This window comes from Leptopilina boulardi, unplaced genomic scaffold, assembly GCF_019393585.1.
Source record: "Leptopilina boulardi isolate dan_hultmark-lab unplaced genomic scaffold, ZJU_Lbou_2.1 LbouV2_330, whole genome shotgun sequence".
Classification (NCBI taxonomy): Eukaryota; Metazoa; Arthropoda; class Insecta; order Hymenoptera; family Figitidae; genus Leptopilina; species Leptopilina boulardi.
In genome coordinates, this window is record NW_026137897.1 from 390,131 (window position 1) to 410,787 (window position 20,657).

The 20,657-nt window shown below is 24.0% G+C and overlaps 3 protein-coding genes across 4 annotated transcripts in view; 2 read left to right on the forward strand and 1 right to left on the reverse strand.

Annotated features, from left to right (window-relative positions):
* LOC127285250 (uncharacterized) overlaps positions 1 to 9,585 on the forward strand; it is a 47,270-nt gene extending 37,685 nt beyond the window's left edge. Inside the window, exons 6-7 of the mRNA XM_051311153.1 lie at positions 2,796 to 2,924; positions 3,820 to 9,585. Coding sequence (XP_051167110.1) covers positions 2,796 to 2,924; positions 3,820 to 4,004 — 314 coding nt within the window. The 3' untranslated portion in view covers positions 4,005 to 9,585. The remainder of the gene's footprint in view (positions 1 to 2,795; positions 2,925 to 3,819) is intronic.
* LOC127285252 (uncharacterized) lies at positions 8,450 to 18,472 on the reverse strand. 2 transcript variants are annotated; one of them, XM_051311160.1, is made up of 7 exons: positions 18,200 to 18,472; positions 16,028 to 16,601; positions 15,417 to 15,921; positions 14,882 to 15,039; positions 14,263 to 14,430; positions 13,548 to 14,027; positions 8,450 to 12,723 (listed from the first exon to the last, which is right to left on the reverse strand). In XM_051311160.1, exons 2-7 carry the CDS (start codon positions 16,539 to 16,541, stop codon positions 12,590 to 12,592), a joined length of 1,959 nt encoding a protein of 652 aa, XP_051167117.1. In that variant the 5' UTR covers positions 16,542 to 16,601; positions 18,200 to 18,472; the 3' UTR covers positions 8,450 to 12,589. The 2 variants fall into 2 exon arrangements, with proteins under 2 accessions (XP_051167117.1, XP_051167116.1); XM_051311159.1 differs by lacking the exon at positions 18,200 to 18,472 and adding an exon at positions 17,737 to 18,064.
* A 278-nt stretch (positions 18,473 to 18,750) lies between these two features.
* Positions 18,751 to 20,598, forward strand: LOC127285256 (GILT-like protein C02D5.2). Its single transcript, XM_051311164.1, has 4 exons — positions 18,751 to 19,304; positions 19,423 to 19,611; positions 19,692 to 20,009; positions 20,120 to 20,598. Exons 1-4 carry the CDS (start codon positions 19,188 to 19,190, stop codon positions 20,204 to 20,206), a joined length of 711 nt encoding a protein of 236 aa, XP_051167121.1. The 5' UTR covers positions 18,751 to 19,187; the 3' UTR covers positions 20,207 to 20,598.
* The last annotated feature ends 59 nt before the right edge of the window (positions 20,599 to 20,657 follow it).

Genomic DNA, 20,657 nt, shown 5'->3' on the forward strand with positions numbered 1-20,657 from the left:
TGCTAATGAATTTTTAAATATTTCCATTCATTCTGTGAATAAAACAAAAAATTTAGTCTTTCCAAATAAATATTTTACATTTCTGATTCTTTGACTTTCAATAAAATTTTTTGTCTCTTTTCTTTTGCATGGCTTTTCAATTATTTTTCTTTACAAAATTTTAATTTCTATTTTTCTGGAAAAATTAAAATTGAAAAAATACAAAATTTACGAAATTATCATGGGAAATTAATTTTGCAAATTAAAAATTTAAAGGAAATCAAAATAAAGAAAAAAATTTCACAATTAAGTTTTGGAATATTTATTACAAAATCGTAGAAAAAAAAAACAATGAAAGAAAAAACAAAACAAAGAAGCTATTAAAAATCAAGATCTCGTCAATAAATCGAAAATTAATGACTGCAATCAAATTGAAAGGAAAAAGAAAAAATATATATCTATTTTCGCCTTTTGAAGAGTAATTTGATTTCAAGTGTTTACATTAACAAAGATCGATGTACTTGCATCACTGTCTCTCAATATAAACTAGAAATAAAAATTCCAATATATATATATATATAATAAATTATAATCGAGTGCAATAGACACTTAATCGTCATTCTTCTGAGCTTGTGAAGTGATGAAATAAGTATTATTGTATATATATATATATATATATATATATAATAAACATGATCATGTCTCCTTTCGATATTATCAATCCAATAAAAGCGACAGATCATCCATCGATCTTCTCTCTTTCGAAAACGATCCTTAAAAAATGATAAATCGATTAATTTCTTTTTTTTTCACAGGTTCGGAATTTCTTTTTCGTCTCGGAAAAAAAATCAATATTGATCATTGAACTATTTAACACGTTTACCGTGACCCTGTTCTATACTTTGTTACAAAAAAAAATACAAATATTTTCACGCATCCAAGTCGCCGAACTGCAAAGAAAAAAAAAAAGAAATATATATATATATAGGCTGTTTCGAATATCGTTTGGTTGTCATTACTTGGCAAAATTACAGCAGTTAATCTCCCCAACGATGAATCGATGACCGTAGAGTCGCTGCAATTTCTTGTGCGCAAAGGCTTTTTTTTATGGGCTCGTAAAAATTAATTACGCCTCTCTCGCGCGTTGCAATCTTTTTAATTTGTAAAGAAATAAAATCCAACACACTAAGTATAGACAAATTTGCGAGGATATTTTGAAAAAATAAATTCTCCTAATGGATTAGAGTATATGGAAATATATTATTCAAAAAAGAAAAAAAAATGATTCCTTATTAAATAATCATAGGTATTGATAAGGTATAATCATTGACGGGAGTAATTTCTTTTTAAAAAGAGAGTGTTATTATTTATTACACTAGGTTTGTGAATACTCTGTGTGGGAATTTATCATTATTCCCTCTCTTTCTATAGTTATATGCATCGTGGTCTTGAATTTCTCAGTTCAGGGGCGATTATTATATCGTTTAACGATTTCTCGTTTACATGTTGCCTTTTTTGTTATAGAAATTATTTTCCCTGAAAATTTTCAACCCCCTTTTAATCATTTTAGAGTGGAAAAATCGATTTGAATATTATTTCGTAATTGGAGAGAATAATTTTTTCTAATTCTCAATTTTTTGCAAAATGCTCAACAATTTCAATTTTTTGTAGTCTTTTTTTAAAAAATTCCCATTTGTTTTGGTATTTAATTTTTCTAATTTTTCAATGTTTTTTTTGGAAATTTATTTTACTTTTGGAAATTTTCAACCTCCTTTTAATCATTTTAGAGTGGAAAAATAATTGTCGATTTGAATATTATTTTGTAATCGGTGAGAATAATTTTTTCAAATTCTCAATTTTTGCAAAATGTTCAACAATTTCAATTTTTTGTAGCCTTTTTTTAAAAAATTCCCATTTGTTTTGGTATTTAATTTTTCTAATTTTTTAATGTCTTTTCGGAAATATATTTTGCTTTTGGAAATTTTCAACTCTTTTTATTGTTTTTTGTGCTGCGAAAATAATTTTCAATTCAAATTATTATTTTGAAATGGGAGGGTTATAATTTTTCGAAATTCTCAATTTATTTTTTCTTATATGGTAGAATTTTTAGAGTAAAGAATTTTTATTTAATCGAATTCGTATTTAAGAGAATTAAATATTTATTAAATTTTTACAAAGAAGAATTTTTTTAATTATCCGTGAATTTTTCATTTAACCGAATTTGAAATTAAACAGAATTTTCGATTTTTTTTTTTTTTTTTTTTTAAAGAAAAATTTAAAACAAAAAAATTTTTTTTAATGAAAATAACAAAAAGAATATTGAAATAAGAAAAAAAAATTTGAATTTCTCCAGTTCTTTTAATTTTAGAAGAATTAACATTATATTAGATGTAAAACAAAATTTTTTTATTTCATTTGGCGAAAAAAATTAATTCTTTTTTTTAATTTCAGCAGGAATTTCTTATGGTTGAATTTTTAAAGTAAAGAATTTTTATATAATCGAATTCGTATTTAAGAGAATTAAATATTTATTAAATTTTTACAAAGAAGAATTTTTTTAATTATCCGTGAATTTTTCATTTAATCGAATTTGAAATTAAACAGAATTTTCGATTTTTTTTTTTTGAAGAAAAATTTAAAACAAAAAATTTTTTTTCAATGAAAATAACAAAAAGAATATTGAAATAAGAAAAAAAAAATTTGAATTTCTCCAGTTCTTTTAATTTTAGAAGAATTAACATTATAGTAGATGTAAAACAAAATTTTTGTTTATTTAATTTGGCGGAAAAAAATTAATTCTTTTTTTTTAATTTCAGCAGGAATGCCTTCATTTTCCGCTGGTATAATGTATCAAATGCCACAGAACGTCGTTTATTCGCCGAGTCCTGGAGTTTTACTCAGTATCGGACAAAATGGTCAACCCGTTCAAATCTCACAAGACGGGGGTGAGTATTTAATTCTACTAAATTATTAAAAAAATTTTCTATTTAAAAATAAAAAAGGAAAAATAGAAAATTATTCAATATCAAGAGAAATTAATTTTTTTTTTGTAAATTATACGTATTTGTATATTTATTTTTTTGTGTGGACGAAAAGAAATTTTGCCAAAAAAATGAAAATAATATTAAATTTAAAATATTTAAAAAAAAATCTCTTTGACAATATTAATTGCAATGATTTTTGGAAATTATTTAGTTTTATTATTAAAATTTATAGGAGAGTTGAATGCCCAGTAGGATTTGTTCTCTGATGTAAGAAAATACTCCATCACCTCATCATTTTTCAACCCACTACACTAATTCTAATATTACCACAACTATTTTTGGTTTCAGTCTTTTACTAAAAGAACGTCTCACTCACTTCTATAATAGAAGAAATAACAATTTTAAAATCTGGGAATACTTTTTGTCAAGCAAATTCTTTTTTTTTTGTGTATTTTTAAGACAAAATCTTCTTTTTGAAATTTAGTTTCCGAATTTTATTTTGTTTCAATTTATTTTATTGTTAATTAAAAATTTTTTATATTTATTTTCTAACTAAAAAGGTAAAATTTTAATTTCAGTATCCACTGTGATTAAATTTATTATTTATTTATTTATTTACATTTCAACGGTTCAAAATTATGGAAGGGAAAAATTTATCTTCGAATTTAAAATTTTAATTACCACTATAATGTACATTTAAAAAAGAAAGGGAAAAATCAATATTATTTTGATTTTGCAATTAATATACTGTTGAAGAGACAGCAAATTAGTGTCAGTTGAAAATACCTTTTTCTCTCTCTCTCTCTCTCTTTCTCTTTACGAATTCATTTAATTTATTAACGTCATTTTCTTGCAGGGACATCATCTGTAAATTCTGCACAAGCCAATCATCCATTCATCACGATTCCTCTAAACGTAGCAATGACTGCCGCCGGACTCTCTTTACCGGTGACATCGAAAGCAGCAATGTCTCCACCACATTCTCTCACGTGTACTTCGAATTCAGATTTACCTTCGGACCTCAGCAAGGATCGAAAGTGAAGAGTGATATACTAAGATAAAAAAAATTTTAATGTTATATATACATTATATATATATAATAATTGTGAAATTCACAAAAAAAAAACAAAACAAGGTAAGTGCCAAGCTTCATCTTTAATATCCTCAGGAAGCAAAATATTTCATTCACAAAAATCTGTTGAGTGAAAAAAAAAAGTTAGTCTTTCAAACCAACGAAACCTTTTTTTCATATTGTCTTCCTGAATGTAATGATGAAAGAAATATTTCTTTTTATTTTACTATTATTAGTAAGTTAAGCTTTCTTTCGTTTAAAAATTATTCTTTTAAATGTCGGTGACTTAGATGAAAAAATTAAAAAAAAAAAAAAAAAAAAAGCGGAAGCTTTATTTGTTTAGGGAAATTCAAAAATCAGGAGTTTTTTTAAAAAAAAATTTAATCTCTATAAATCTCTATATTCCCTAGGAAATAATTCGAATTTCTATTCAATGAAATGAAAATTCATTTAGTGACAAAATTAAAATTTCAATTATAAATTAAGAGAATTAAATTATTAATTTAATTAATAAATTTAATTAACAAATTAATGAATCAATTATTAATAAATTATTATAATTAATAATTAAATTAATTAATAAATTATTATAATTAATAATTAAATTAATAATTTGAAAATCAAAATTTAATTCTAAAGAATATTAATGAGGAAATTAATTAATTTTTTCTATCTTTAATTTTGTCAATAATCAAACACTGAAATTTTATTTTTAAAAAATCAGGGACGATAAGTACTTAAGAATTAATTTCTACTAAGTTTATTATTTGCATATTTAAATTATTCTCTGAGTCAATTTAGTTTAATTTTTTTTTTAGGGGACTTCTTTTTTGTTTTAAGAATTATTTTAGGAAACGATTTTTAATAAAAAAAAAAAAACAAATTTGCTTCTTCGTTTTTCGGGTTTGGCCTTTTCTTCAAAAAAATTTTTTTATTCGAATTATAAAAAGTATTATTTTGGATGAGGGCGGGGGGAAAAAAATGTAGAAGAGGCCACATCTCGCTGCAGATCTCATATATAATGCTAAAATACAAAAACAGTTTTCCCCGAATAACTCTCGGAGAGTCAAAATATTTCTATTACTTTGTTACGTGTTTCTTCCTCAATTTTTGGTTAAAAGAATTTTTTTACTCTGTGATTTTAGCGTCGCTTTATTTATCTAATATAAATTCAAATATAGTATATTAAAAAAAAAAACAAAATCGTCACCAGTGAAAAAAAATGTAATAATTATTTTAAATTCAAAATTTTTTTTTAGAAAGAAAATTTCTAAATATTGATAGCGCAGCTAAATACTAATTTACATATATCTTTTTTATTTCAATTTCTTTTATGATTTTGAAAATAAATTCGATTAAAATTAGTCATAGATAGTAAAGATTTTAAATAAATATATATTTTTCCAAAAGGAAACATTATTGTTAAAAATATAAATTTTGTTCGTATGTAAAAAAAAAAGTGTTTTTTTTCCGTTATAGGAAGTGTTAATCATGACAGTTCCTTTTTCCTTTTTGGAAAGCCAGGAACTAGTCTTGCTTTTTCTGTACGTAATCATGAAAAAAAAAAAAAAAAAAAAACTGCCCAAGGGAATAATCCCGTATGGCGAAAGTGCATTGACTTAAAAATAACTCCCGCTGCGCTAATTTCGGATCCAAAGCAAGATAACTTCTCAGCCTCTCCAAAGAGCTTTAAGTAACTAGTTATCCCGGAGAAGTCTCTGCGAGAAATATGCTTTTGCTTTTCTAAACTCTGCTCCAAATTAGAAATGAAAAGGGAAATTCGACGAAGACGCAGCAAAATTTTCTTTTCAAAACAAATGAGAAAAAAGTTGAAAATTTAATTTCTTTTTTTATTTAGTAAAAAAAAAGAAGGGGATTTTTGTTTTACAAAAGGAAAAAATTCAAAAAAAGTGTAAAATTTATTTTAATTTCTTTTTTTATTTAATAAGAAAGGGAATTTTTGTTTCCAGAGAAAAAAGTATATTTTAATTTAGTAATTAATTTTTATTTAGTAAAAAAAAGGAATTTTTAAATGTAGAAATTAAAAAACAAAAAAAATTTTATTTAATAAAAAAAAGGGAATTTTTGCTTCCAAAAAAAATTTTAAATCAAAAATTTTTTTATTTTATAAAAAAAAAGAACAAATTAATAAAATATTATTAGAAAATAATTTTTTATTTTAATAAGAAAGAAATTTTCTATTTTGAAGGAGAGTTTAAAGAAGCGAGGATCAATTGTTTCGGAATAGAATTTTTTTTTTTTTTTTTTTTTTCTTTAGTAAATAAGGTTTCTAGTCGAAAGAACTGTTAATGTGCAATCGCTTAAGCGAAAAAAAAATATATTTTTAGAGGAAAGCGCAAGATAATATTATTATATTTTATATATAAATATATATTATATTTTGCATCTTATGACATAAACTGCGGACTTTCGCAATGAGGGTCACAAGAAAATTATATAGAAATTTTTTTTTTTAGTAAAGAAAGTCCTTAGTCTCCAACTAGATACTTGCCCTATCAAAAAAAAAAAAAAAAAAAAAAACAATTACACATTTTTCATCAGACAAATATGTATATTCATTTTTATAAATAAACAAAATACCGTTACGTTTTTTCTATTATTATCTCACTTGAACAATTTCAATATAAAAAAAAGATTTTCCAGATTTTAGGTTTTAATTAATAATTTTTATATAATGTTAAATGTATATGTTTTATAAATTATTATTATTATTGTAGATTTAAGGTGAATCATCTACGATAGTTTTTATGAAAATTATTAGTCTTCGATAAAAATAAATTAAAAAAAAAAAAAAAAAAAAAACGCCGAATATTGTAAAAAGATTTCAAAAACCGTCGCATTTGCAATAATCTGAAATCTTTAAATAATGATAATTATTATAAAACTTAAATTAACTACGAAAAAGTGTTAATAAATTGTTGCCATATAATTTGCTTTTTTAAAAATACATTTTACGTTTAAAAATGTCGGGTCCAGAATTTTTATAAAATTCCCAACCTCTTCAGAAAGTTTTTTTTTTTTAATTGAAAAATTGAATAAAATATTTAAATCACTCTTTTGTAAAAATAATTAAATTTTTTATTTAAGCGAAAATATTTTTAATTTGCGTTTGTTTTAATTATTTATTAAAATTAAAAAAAAGTTAATTAATTAATATTAATAATTAATTTTTATTTAAATAATTAAATTGATTTCTTTTTATCAATTATTTTTAATAATTACCTTTTGCAAAAAAAATTGGTGAATCAAGAATCTTCAGAAAACTCCTTTCTTTTCATGCTCTCGTGATACTCTGAAATAACTACAAAATCATTGTTTGAGAATAAATATTCCGTCTTAATTAATAAAAAATGAAAATATAAAAAATTACCGACATAGAAATCTACCTTACTAACTTTGTAACATTTTCAATAAATAAAAAATAATAACGTGTTATTGCTGCAAATATTTAGTTATTTTTATTATTTCTTAATTAATTAGTAATTTAAAATACGTAATTTTTTTGAAAAATTTAATTATAAATTTAAAAAAAAAAAATTACCTATCATGAAAGTTTTTGAAAATAAAAAAAAAAATATATATTAACAATAACGGGGTTTGCACTTATTAAGTAATTGGCTACAATTATTATAATGGCCGTAAATATTATTTTATTACGAGCATATAGTCATAAATTATATTACTATGGCTTTTTACGTTCAAAGTTATTAAATAAAAAGCTATTATAATATCGGGTTAGATTCTTCTTTAACACTTTACCATCGTTGTACATTATTATTTTTCATCATCCCTTATTTTCAAATTACATATATTTTCAGAATATCTAATTGAGCAAAAATTCAGAAAGCATTTTTTTTTTTTTTTAATATTTTCTAGGCGAAAAAAAGAAAAGTATCGAAAAAGAGAAAAAATCATCTTTCTGATATAAAATCTAATTTTAATATTGTTGGAAAAAAAATTTAAGACTGACTTTGAAATCAAAAAAAAAAAAATTGAAAATATTCGTGAGGAAAGTAAAAAATTATGTAAAATAAAAATTGAAAAAAATCCAAGTACTTTTTACATGATAAAATGAAAAAAAAGGTGTGTCAACCTATTTTGTAAATAAAAAATGCGAATTGATAATCTTCAATGTAGAAAAAACATATATATATAAAAAGTGTCGCAATATTGCTTAGGGAAAAAAAAATCCAATACACGATTATGTCATCGCAAAACGTAAATTGTACAGTATTTCAACAAAAAAATACGTTATATATATAACTTTTTTATTACTCGCTTTTACGATAAATATTTGCGCAAAAAAAAAAAAAAAAAAAAAAAAAAAAAAAAATGGTTTGTAACATATGTTAATTAAAAAAAAAGGATTTAAAAATATACCAAATGCACGAACCGCAATTTCAAATTTGATTTATTCAAATACTTCCACAATCCTTCTCCTTTGCCAATAATAAAAAAGTTCAGTAACAAAGATCATTTAATTATTATTATTATATTATTATTTAATTCAAAACTCTAAGTTAAATAAAAACAAATTTTTTTTTTTATTACTCGTCACTTTTTTTGTAAAAAAAAAAATTTGAAATTAACAAAAAAAATTTTTATTATTAATTTTTAATTATTTATAATAGAAAATATTAATGAAATTAGTAGTTAAACTAATTTTATAAATAATAAACTGGAAATAAAATAAAATACTAAAAAAAAAATAGTTCCAAATGGATTTTGTCGAAGACAAATAAAAAGATCAATTTTTTTGTTTGATTTAATCAGATAATTATATTTTATTTATTTTCCAGTAAACGAGAAGATCCACTGGGTTTTCTCTAAGGGCACTCTGATTAATGTCTAAAATTGTGCAAACGGTAAGACTTTTCCGACATGTGTATTTCTTTTCTTTATTTTTTTTTTTTTAAATTATTTTTATTTCAATCATGTAATAAAAAATTGATTTGTTTATATTTATACTTATCGCCTTGAATTACATTGCTTATATAAACCGAAAAAATTCGTGTATGTGTGTATGTGTGTAATTAATTAAAAAGACTATGTATATAATATATGCAAAGCATATTACATACATTTACACAAAACTTTTTTTTTTTTTTGGAGCAAAATTTCTAACAATTTTTTTTTTGCTCCATTTTCATTTTATTATAGTTGTTAATATTTTTTTTTTTTTTTTTTTTGGTGTTGGGGCAGGGGAGGGGGGAGTGCAAAGAGCGAATGATTTTTTTTTAGTCGTCGATATAACAATCTTGTACTTAGAATTGTTTTTTCTTTTTTTTTTCTTTTCCTTCTAAATTTTAACTACAAACTCGTAATAGACTTTCCCATGAAGCAAACTCATACTTCGTATAAATTAATATTTTTAATATCGAGAAATCTTTTTTTTTTTTTTTTGTAATTTTCGAAGTATATTTCATTATAGCATTTTTCTTTTTCATTGAAGACCGCGATTCTTTACAATTGGAAACATTTTCTCTCTCTCTCATTTTCTCTTCTTTCACTCTTTTTTTTTTATCTCTTTCAATCTCTAAAGAAAATCAGGGTGATGGGGAGGCGAAAAAAAAACATATTTCGCATTTTTATATCCAATCTTATCTTTACAAAACTTAAATTAATTCAAATACTCTCGAAATAACATTTCATATTTTCTTGACGCGAAATCAAAAAAAAAATTGTATTTAAAAAATGCAAGATTTCAAAAATCTTTCAAAAAAAAAAAAGGGAAAAAAACCAGAAGGAATGAAAATTTCTAATTCGAAAAAAGTGTATTTTAATTTGTAAATAAAAACCTCAAAAAAAAAAATTACTTCACAAATGGCCTGATATGAATAGATTCTGAAATAACTTATATCAATGACTACATTTAGCAAATTTTTGAATAGATTAAAAAAAAATAAAAGAAAATAAAAAATAATTTTCCCATCCAAACGTCAATTTGCTAAATGTCTCGTAAATATACATATACACTCTATGAATAAATGTTCTCAAAAAGAAGGAGGCAAAAAAAAAAACTTAAAAAAAAATTCAGTAAAATTAATAAAAAGATAAAATATGTTTTTTATACACTTGAAATTAAGCTTGTTATAAAGTAAGAATCTTTCCTAAATATATATATATATATATATATATGTATATATAATATGTGGCTAAAAATCAATATGCGGGCACCACCTCTAGTTGATTCCCGATACCTTACAAAAAAAAAAAAAAAATAAAAAAAAAAATTCATTAAAGGTATCTTCAATTGTGGTGCAAATATATATATATAATTAGCAGTTTAGATAACAAACTGTCCCTAAATCTGTAATCGATTTCACCTTAGATCTGCAGATTTTACTTTTTCTCTTTTCGAGAAAAAAAAAAAAATTATAATAAAGGGAAAAAAAATTGCGTAATTCTTAATGAAATTTTTTTTGTTTGGAAAATTTCATTTAAAATTGAAACTGCAGATCGAAGGCTCGACGAAATTGTTGATTTTACAAATATTGCTCGATTTTCCAACGATCCTTTTTTATTTTTCAAAACGATCCTTGTTTCTCGATTATTATTAATTATTAATTTTTTTTTTTTTTTTTTCATTAATATCTCTGTTTCACAGAACACTTATAAACCCCAAGACATATATATTTTGTACATAGTTATCAATAAATCAATGGGAAATGTAAGACCAATCGAATCACGTGTGTACGATTTTCACTTACAACATCAAAAAATAGACTTATTACAAGAGTGCATTTTATAGTACACGATACACCCTGTTGATCGTCTTTTTTTTTTCTATTTCGGTGTTTGTTCTCTTATTCTCCTTCTAAAATCATTTTTTTTTTTTAGCTCTTTTTAGACACATCTTTAAAAAGTCTGAGCCGTAGTCGATATGTACATAACAGTAGTATTTTATTATCATTAAATTCGTATTTTTCTCTCTCTCTCGAAATATTAAATTGTCAAAAGATTTAAATAAAAGAGAAAAAAATTTTTTTTAGCCTAATATTAATATTTATATTAATCTTTATATTAATAATTATATTAATTAATCTTTAATATTTTTTTTACTGATAAAGATTCCATAGCCAAGATTTTGTATTTAAAAAAGATTTTAACAAGCATTATTATTATTATTTCCTGAATCTCGAGATCAAAATTTCCATTAAATTGAAGATCGAATTTCTATTCAGCCGAAGATTAATATTAATAATAATTAAACCGAATTTTCACAAAATAAACATTTTTTTAAAGTAAATAATTTTTTCCATTTTAAAATAGTTTTTCTAATTTACAGAATCAAATAATTTTTTTTTTTGAAAAAAAAAATATAAATTTATGAAAATAAAATTAAATTCCATCAAATGCAAATTTGACTAAATACACTTTAGTGTAAAAATTCAAACGAATTTGGAATTCGAATTTCTCGATTTTAAAATACGAATAGAAATTCTGTTAAATTCGAATTCAATTTAATACAGATTGTAAAATTCGGTAAAATACAAATTTGGTTAAATTCGAATTTTCCGATATTTAAATTCGGTTTAATATAAATTTTACTTTATAAAATTCGGCTAAATTCTATTAAATACTAATTTTTGTTAAATAAATCTCAGTTTTTTGAAAATTTAAATACATACTAATTCGGTTAAATAAACATTTTTCAATAGAAAAATTCGATTAACTTAATTTCTCGGCTTTAAAAATTTTAATAGAAATTTTTTTTAATACGAATTCAATTAAATATTGAATTTAAATTCGGTTAAAATTCAAATTCCTCGATATTTAATTTCGGTTTAATATAAATTTTACTTTATAAATTTCGGCTAAATCTTATTAAATACTAATTCGATTAAATAAACATATGTTTGAAAATTTAGTTATAAATAAACATTTTTCAATATAAAAATTCGGTTAAACTCAAATTTCTCGGCTTTGGAATTCAAAAAGAAGTTATGTTAAATACGAATTCAATTAAATACAGAATTTAAATTCGGTAAAATTTGAATTCAGATAAATTTAAATTCTCCGATATTTAAATTCGGTTTAATATAAATTTCACTTTATAAAATTCGGCTAAATTTCATGAAATACGAATTTTGTTAAATTTATCTCAATTTGAAAATTTAAATACTAATTTGGTTAAATAAACATAGATTTGAAAATTTAGTTAATTAATCATTTTTTTTTTCAATATAAAAATTTGATTCACTATAAATTTAAAATTCGATCAAATAGAATTTCAAACATTTCAATAAAATGGAAATTCACTCATAAAATTTCAAGAATTGTCTCATTTTAATATTTCCCCGCGAGAATTTTTTCCAAATATGACTTAAAAAAAAAAAAAAAATTTCTGCTCTTTTGCAGAATTAATCTGCATTTAAAAATTGTATTTTTTTTTTGTTACTTTTTCGCGATTCTGTTTCTCGTTTTGTTTCTTTTTTTGTTTTTGTTTTTAATTTACATACCACGTGTACATATTTCCTACGATGCAGACGCTGTTGTATGTAAAACGCAAGAGAATAGGTAAAGTATCGTCTTATGCTCGGCCACGTGATTTCTTGCGCGAAGATGCTTCTTCCGTGTTTTGTTGAACACCCGTTGTCGCGGCCAATACTCGTTTAGGGCGGCTCGTGGTACTTTTGCTTTCCTGCACTTTTTGCATGGCACCTCCTACAAAATTTAGGCTCTCTCATTGTTCCACGAATTTTAATTCTTTCTCTCTCTCTCTCTCATTTTTTTTTCCTTTTTTCTTTCATCTAATTCCAATTATTTAATTCGACAACGATTTTTTTTCTTTTTGTAATGCAAGTAAACTTCTTTTTTAAAAAATTTTAATTTAATTTTTGATTTGAAAATTTATTTTGCAATTATTTTTTTTTTTAAATAACAAAAAAAAATCTATAATTTGCTCTTCGGTTCGAGAATATTTTGGAATTTTTAGTTTATATTCTCGAACTCAAACGCATTAAACTTTGCTGTGTTTTAAATTTTAACTTTCCATGACAGAAAATCAGAGTATTTTTTTTTGTTTCAAATTACAATTTTTTCAAAATAAAATTTTTTGAATATTTTCAAAAATAACAAAAATTTTCCAATTCGAAATTGAATATTGAAAATAAATGAATTTACATTTACAATTTATTAAAGGAGTTTGCTACGTTTTCAAAATTTTAAAATCTCCTGACATTTCCAAGTTTTCAAAACTATTTTTCTAAAAATTCACTAATCAAATATAAAAATTGTTATAAGTTTTAGCTTCTAAAAAAAAATTCATTAAAATTATCAACAAAACATTTGTTATTAATTAACAAATTTTTTCTGAAAAATTAATTATTAAAGTTTTATTAATATTATTTTTTAGCAAGCAAAAAAAAAGAAATTTGTAATACTTTTCATTTCAAAAAGAATTGCAATTGAAACAAGAAATTTTGTTTTTTTTGATAAAAAAAATGAAATTTGTCGAATGATTTTTATTCTAATAACTCAAGACTTACCGCGGGCCTTTGTCCGTGGGACACCGCTTGAATTGTTGCTGCTCTGTGGATTAATTGCTTTTTTTGGATCGTCTTTTTTCACATCTGCCTTTTTATTATCCGATTTGCCAGCTGATGTTGAACTTGCTTCTTCGGCGGCAATTTTATTACTTCTATTCATTGCCCTTTCTTTTCTACTGGGTCCCTTTGCCATTGATTTTGCAATGGCCAATGCTTTATTATTTGTACGTTTTTTAGCAGAATTTGTTGCTTTTGGTTCATTTGATTTTTCATTATTATCATCATCAACATCCTCATCCTCATCATCGTCGTTTTCATCTTCATCTGAATCTTCCTCGGAGTCATCATCTTCCGAGTCGCTTGATTCACGTTTTGCTTTCTTACGTTGACGTTTTTGTTTTGAGCCGCCACTTCCGCCACCGCCGCCGCCGCTTTTTCTTTTCTTCAATTGTGACTCGTCTTTGAAAAGCGAGAGATCAACTGAAAATGAAATTTTTCATTTACACTTCCTGGAGAAATAATTTTATTTATTATAAATTTTATTGTTATTCGATTACTAATTAATAACTAATGTTAAAATAAAATTTTTAACTAATAAGCGAAGAAATAAATAAATTTTTTGTAAATAGGAAAAAAATTGCTGCGTCTCTAAAAATTATTTAACATTTAAATATTTTTATAATTAAAAAAAAAAAAAAAAAAAAAAACTACTCACGTCCATCGGGATGTTCCTCGGTAACGCGAGGTTTCTCCGAAACGCCTGCTTCGACGTCAATCGCCCTCTTTAAAATATTCTCAGTTCGTAGCAATTCAAGTTTAGTGAGTTGATATTTATTTTTCTCGACTTTATTGAGATTCAAATTCGTCAATATACAGTCGAAATCTAAAAGATAAAAAGAAAATTAATAATTTTCTTAAACAAAATTTCAATTTTTTAATTATTAATTATTAATTAAATATTATTTTATTAATTAAATTTAAAATTTACTAAATAATAATTTAATTTTAAATTTCAATGTAATTGAATGAAATAAATTTTTAAATAATTGAATTTAAAACAAAAATTGTAAGTAAATAAGTAGAATTTAAAATTTTTTATTAAATTTCAAAACAATTGAATTAATTTCAATAAAGTAACAATTAGATTTTAAATTAAATTAAGAAAATATGTTGTGTAATTGAATTTTGGTTATTCGTTTACCTCATTTAACAACAAAAAAAGTTTCTAGTGAAACAATTGAATAAATTAAATGTTAAAGTAATTAATTCAATTACAAAATTAAAAATAAAATTAGAAAGAATATTTTTTTTTTACATAATTATATGAAAATTACCTGTGTGATCGTAAAAATCGGGAGAATAAATTTCTCCATTATTTTTATCTTGAGAGAGCCAGCGAATACGAATGCGTTTACTGCTCTTGTAAATATTTTGCATTGCCTGACAAACGAAGAAGCTACCTTCCGTGTTTCTAACTGCGAGAAATTCGTTTCTAAAAAGAATGATTCATTAAAAACATAATTCTTTTTTTTTTTCTTTATGAATATTGAATCATACAATATTTTCAAGAAATAAAATTAAAAATTAATTTTCAATTAAAATCAAGTCATTTTTTTTCTTTAAAGAAGATAAAAGACAAAAATAACTTTTTCAAATAATAATAAATAAAAAGTAATATGAATAATGAAAATAATGAATAATTAATTATAAAATATATAAATGAATTGTTCCTTTTTGAGAAAAATTGATTATTTTCGAAAATAAAAAATTTAGTATTTTTAGTTATTATTTTTAAATTTATAGTATATTTTTTGTTCTATTTATAGATTTATAGTATTTTTTTTTGTTTTATTTAAAAAAAATACGAACTTGTAGAAAACGATGAGCTTATCGTCCGGCGCTTTGGTTGAGACTGGTTTATTCAATGTTTTCACAATCATCGCAATCTCGGGCAATGGACTCTGATAGGGTTGTGTTTTAATACGATTTCTCTTCGGTTTTGGACCACCACCACCACCAGCAGCAGCAGTACCACCAGTTGTACCTCCCTTCAAATCCTTATTCTCTTTGGGTTTTCGTTTATTTATTGTAGCCCTCGCCGTACTTGCAACTTTTGTTTCCAATTTTGGTGATGTCGTCACAGTACTACTTTCAATTGGTTTTCCAATTGGCGATGATGGAACTTTTGGTTTTTGCCCCTCATTTTTCACTGGTGATTCCTCTGATTTTTGCATCGTTCCCATCGTTTTACTTGGCGATGATCCTGGAATTGTGCTTGACGTTGCCAATCCCGTTGTTGTTTCCGTTTCTTTCGATCCATTATTAATCGATGATTTTTTCTCCTCCGGTTTACTTTGTGCTGATGCGCCAACAACTGTGAAATTAATTTTTAAACAATTATTAAAAATTTCATTTACAAATATCAAAATTACTAAGTATTTCTTATAATTTAGTATTAAAAAAATAAATTTTATGCCAACCTGGTGTTATTTCTGATTTTCCAATTTCTGGTTCGGATTGTGATTCAATTTGTTTTTTATTATCTTGATTTTGTTGTTCCTGACTAGGTGTTTCAGGGCTCATATTATTATTTCGGCTAGGTTCATTTGTTTTAATTGGACAATTTTGTTCTTGTTCAATTTCTGATGATTTCATTTGATCAACACCATTTGGAATTATTTTATTATTATCGGTATCAATTTCTTTTTCTGCATTATTAATTGTGTTTGTTGAATAAGTTGTTGTTGGTTGTTGTGCTTGATAAACAGGTGGCCTATGATCTTGCACAAGACTCAATGGTTGTTGTGGATGATTTGGTGGTTGTAGTGTAACATAACTTAAACCACTAGTATTTAATGGTTTCATTCCACTATTGGATTCGGTTCCTGGCACGACTTTTTGTGCCATTATATTCATTGGCAACACTGAATGGCCTGCCGACGATGGGGATGCACCTACTCCAGGCATTGATGATTTTATCGCAGGTGCACTCATGCCCCCCCTTTTTTCTTCTTTTTTTTCTCTCTTTAATTTATTTTAAAACCCTCTATTTAGCTGAAATATAAATAAAATTAATTATTCAGAGAATAAAAAAAAATTCCCATTGTGAAAATTGAAAAAAAAATCCTAAATTTCTATTTTGAGAAAAGAATTATTTTTTTTTACATTATTACATTATCGTATATTCTAGAAAATTAGTTTCTTTCAAGGTTTATTTTATCGCAAAAATTCAAATTTTTTAATTCTTGAGAAATAATTAAAATTAATTTTTAAAAAAAATCAAAAATTCAGTATAAAAAAGCAAAAAAATGTAAAGTGCAAATAAAATAAATAAACCAGAAAGATAATGATATCAGTTTCATAATGTAAACCTCACTGGACAAAATGACATTGAAATTTATCAACAACTTTTACAATAATTACTTTTAAATTATATTTCCCTCGCCCCCCCCCCATGGGCTGATTTTTCATTGATAAATTAGTTATTTCAATTCTAAACAGCAAATTTTTATTTCCAAAAAAAAAAAAAAATTAATGGACAATTTGGTTGGGACAAAATATATATATTTTTGACATATTGATACAGCTAAACAAACACATGTGTTCCTTAAATAGAAAAGTTTCCTATTTGACAAGAATCCTCATCAATAGAAGCAAGTTTTTTTATTTACTTTCTGACTTTTAAAATAGTTTAATTCTATAAAAAAAATTAGATTGAACATTTAGTGATTTAGAAAATTATCAAATAACGAAAAAATCGATTTGTAAATATAGAAAAAAAGGAACATTTAAAAAAAATTATTTATAGAAAACAGAATCAATTTTATCAAAAATTCCAATTATAAATAAAAAATTTCCGACCACCAGGAAGTCAGGTTATGAATCATAGACTATATACAAAAAAAAAATGAAGAAAAATCACCCTAAAAAAAACAGATAATTTCGTTTGAGAGCTGAAAATTTTGTTTGTGTAAAATTTTTACTAAACTGTACACTGAAGCGTCCGAGTATAATATCAAGAAGCAAGAGCGAGAGAGAAGGGCCGGGAACAGAGGTGGGGGAGGTAATTAGGGGAGTAAACATAAACATGAATCGACTTTTATATTATTGAAATAGAATATCAGTCTATATGAAATTTAGAGGTTAAAAAAAAGAGAATTATTCACATTTAAAACGTGTGAATATTTACCTAGATAAAGATAGATTTTTGCTTTTTTTTTTTTTTTTTTGATACGATGCACTTTTCTCGCCAATGATCTTGGCTCGGAGGTTGACCGCTGCTTTTCCACGCACACCACGGTTAACTCATCTTCTCAAAAACATTGCTTGCACATTAAAAACACCTATTTTCCTACCACCATTCAACACAATACAATTGATACATTGCGATTTTAATATGAAAATTTTATTTAAATTACTGAAATAACACTAAAAATTGGAACGACAAAATGCCTCGGCGACACAACAGACAGAAACGAAAAATCCAGGAATGCCAGACGTTAGATGGCGTCTTTCTGACGCCATATGTAACGCTACGTCATAAAACGCGCGGGAGGGCGGAGGCGACAAAAATAAAATCTAAATAAACCCGAAAAATTACTATTTCTACACAAAAAAATTGATTAAGTCACAATTTATGTAAATAAAATTACCTTTTTTTTTAAATATAATTCTTTCTTCTTATTCACATATTCTATTAAACGTGTACTTCAAGCCTCATTCTAACCTCTAAATATTATTCCACCAAAATTTGACTCTTTTCCTTTTGTAAAATAAAGTATTTCTTTTTGAATTAAATCCAAATTTTCCTCAATTATCGTTAATCGTTATATTTTCTTGTTAATATAATAATATTTTAGTTTAATAACACTTTTTTTTCTTTGAATCTACATGTAAACTTCAAACGCACACAATTTTACTACTTGAGTCAATGGTGTTGTTGTATTAGCAGTTCATCGCTAAATCAAAATAAAAACTATTCGAAAAATTATTAAAAATTAAATATTTAAATAAATATAATTTTAATTAACAAAAATATTAATATTTCTTTATTGTAAATAATTGATAAAAAATATAGTAAAAAAAATTAGTGTTTTTAATTAATAATTAAAAAATAATCTAAATAAAAAATAATCTAAATAAAAAATAAAAAAATTATTGTTGCAAGGTGAAAAGATCATTCAACTTGTCACCAGGTGGAGGTAGCGTTTATTTCTGTGAAAGTTTTATTAAATCACAGAAACTATTGTATAGTTAAAATGACGCAAATATATGTATAATATAAAGTGTAGGTGTGAATAAAAAAAGAAATATAGGTGTGGTATTACCGGTATATATAGATATAATATACGACAGTGCGCGCGTGTGTGTACCTAACCCCGATGTCATCACAAAAATGGACTAATAAAATATTTAATACAAATCTTCTGCTAATTAAACATATATGATTGTGACACGTAAATTATACCTAGCATTTCCGGAAAAGTAATGCGTTGGCTAAGACGACAACGTTGGCGAAGGATTTATTTTCCTGTTGATAACAACAGGTTGAAAAAATAAAAAAGTAAACAATTAATATTTTGCACTTGAAAAAACAAAAAAAGAAAGTGCATTTTTGTCGCGTATTTTTCTTTTTTCACAATGGTTCTCGGAAGTTTTCGCTATCGTATTTTAATTGGCATTATTTTAATAATTATATTTTGGCAATCATCGAAATTATGGACTTCACGCAGGGATGTGAAAAATATCTCTAATCAGGTAAAATAATTTTTTAATAATTAAAAAAAAAAAAAATATCGATTGTCAAATTTCCTGGTTGAATTTATTTTTTATTTTCTTCAAAAAAAAAAAGTGAAATAAGAAAAATAATTTACAGGCGAATAATGAAAACACATCGGCAGAATTAAATTCAAAAGAACCGGCTGTGGAAAAAATTCTCGTTACTGTTTTTTACGAGGCATTGTGTCCCGATTCACGAAGTTTTTTTGTTAAACAATTGTTTCCTACATTTGAGAGAATTGCCGAAAATATGATAATTAAAGCAATACCATATGGAAAAGCAACGGTAAGATTTTATTTATTTTTTTTTGTATTGAAAATTAATAATTTAATATTTGTCTTTTTTTTTTTTTTTTTTGAATGTAGACAACAAAAACTAATGAGGGTTTTAAATTTGAATGTCAACATGGACCAGTTGAATGTGAGGCAAATATGATTCATGCATGTTCAATAGATGTGATAAAAAATCCAAAACAACAATTAGAATATTTAACGTGTATGATTAAAAAAAATTATGAACCACAAAATATTATGAAAAGTTGCGCTGAAAATATGGGAATAAATTATCAGCCAATACTTGATTGTTTTTTGTCAAAGGGAGAAAAATTATTGGCTGAATATGGAGAATTTACAAAAGCCAATCGAAAATGGATTGATTTTATACCTACCATTTCGCTCGATGAGGTGAGAATTTAAAAAAAAAATAAATAAAATATATAATTAAAACTATCAATAATGTAATTATATTACTAGTAAATTTTTAATATAGTAATAATGTTAAAAATTATTTTTAGAATTTCAATAATCAACCGGCGATTTTGAAAGATTTACATAAACAGGTTTGTCTTCTTTTGAAGAATCCACCAAAGGGTTGTTTTTAATTTAAGACACAAATTAGCAACTAATATACTTCCATTTACTTCGCATTGAAAGTTGAAAAAAAAAATATATTTGTAAATGTTGAAATACTTTTTTTAAAAAAAATTCTAATAGTAATTAATAATAATAAAAGAAAGAAAATTTCTTTCTTTTGTTTAATAATAAGAAAACAAAGAAAAATTTCCTTCTTTGTTTATAATAATAAGAAAATCGAAAATTTAGAAAAAGAAATTATTGAAAATAAAAAGAAATCGATTATAAGAAATCAAAGAAATTGTCATCGATAAAGAAGTTAAATAAAATTTTGAAATTGTATAAAATTTGTGAAAAAAAACTCAGGTTAATTAATATCTAATCTAATTGCATATTAAAAAAAATACTGTTATCTCTATCTTCCTTTTTCCGATAAGTGTTATTCAATATTATATTATCAAATTTATATATATTATATAC

Excerpts from the sequence above, each read along its gene's own strand:
- LOC127285256 (XM_051311164.1), top strand. The coding sequence starts at position 19,188 with ATGGTTCTCGGAAGTTTTCGCTATCGTATTTTAATTGGCATTATTTTA. Across the intron at positions 19,612-19,691 it reads TACCATATGGAAAAGCAACG|ACAACAAAAACTAATGAGGG; the intron begins GTAAGATTTTAT and ends TTTTGAATGTAG. Across the intron at positions 20,010-20,119 it reads CTACCATTTCGCTCGATGAG|AATTTCAATAATCAACCGGC; the intron begins GTGAGAATTTAA and ends AATTATTTTTAG.
- LOC127285252 (XM_051311160.1), bottom strand. The coding sequence starts at position 16,541 with ATGAGTGCACCTGCGATAAAATCATCAATGCCTGGAGTAGGTGCATCC. Across the intron at positions 15,922-16,027 it reads AAAATCAGAAATAACACCAG|TTGTTGGCGCATCAGCACAA; the intron begins GTTGGCATAAAA and ends TTAATTTCACAG. Across the intron at positions 15,040-15,416 it reads AAGCTCATCGTTTTCTACAA|AAACGAATTTCTCGCAGTTA; the intron begins GTTCGTATTTTT and ends CATTCTTTTTAG.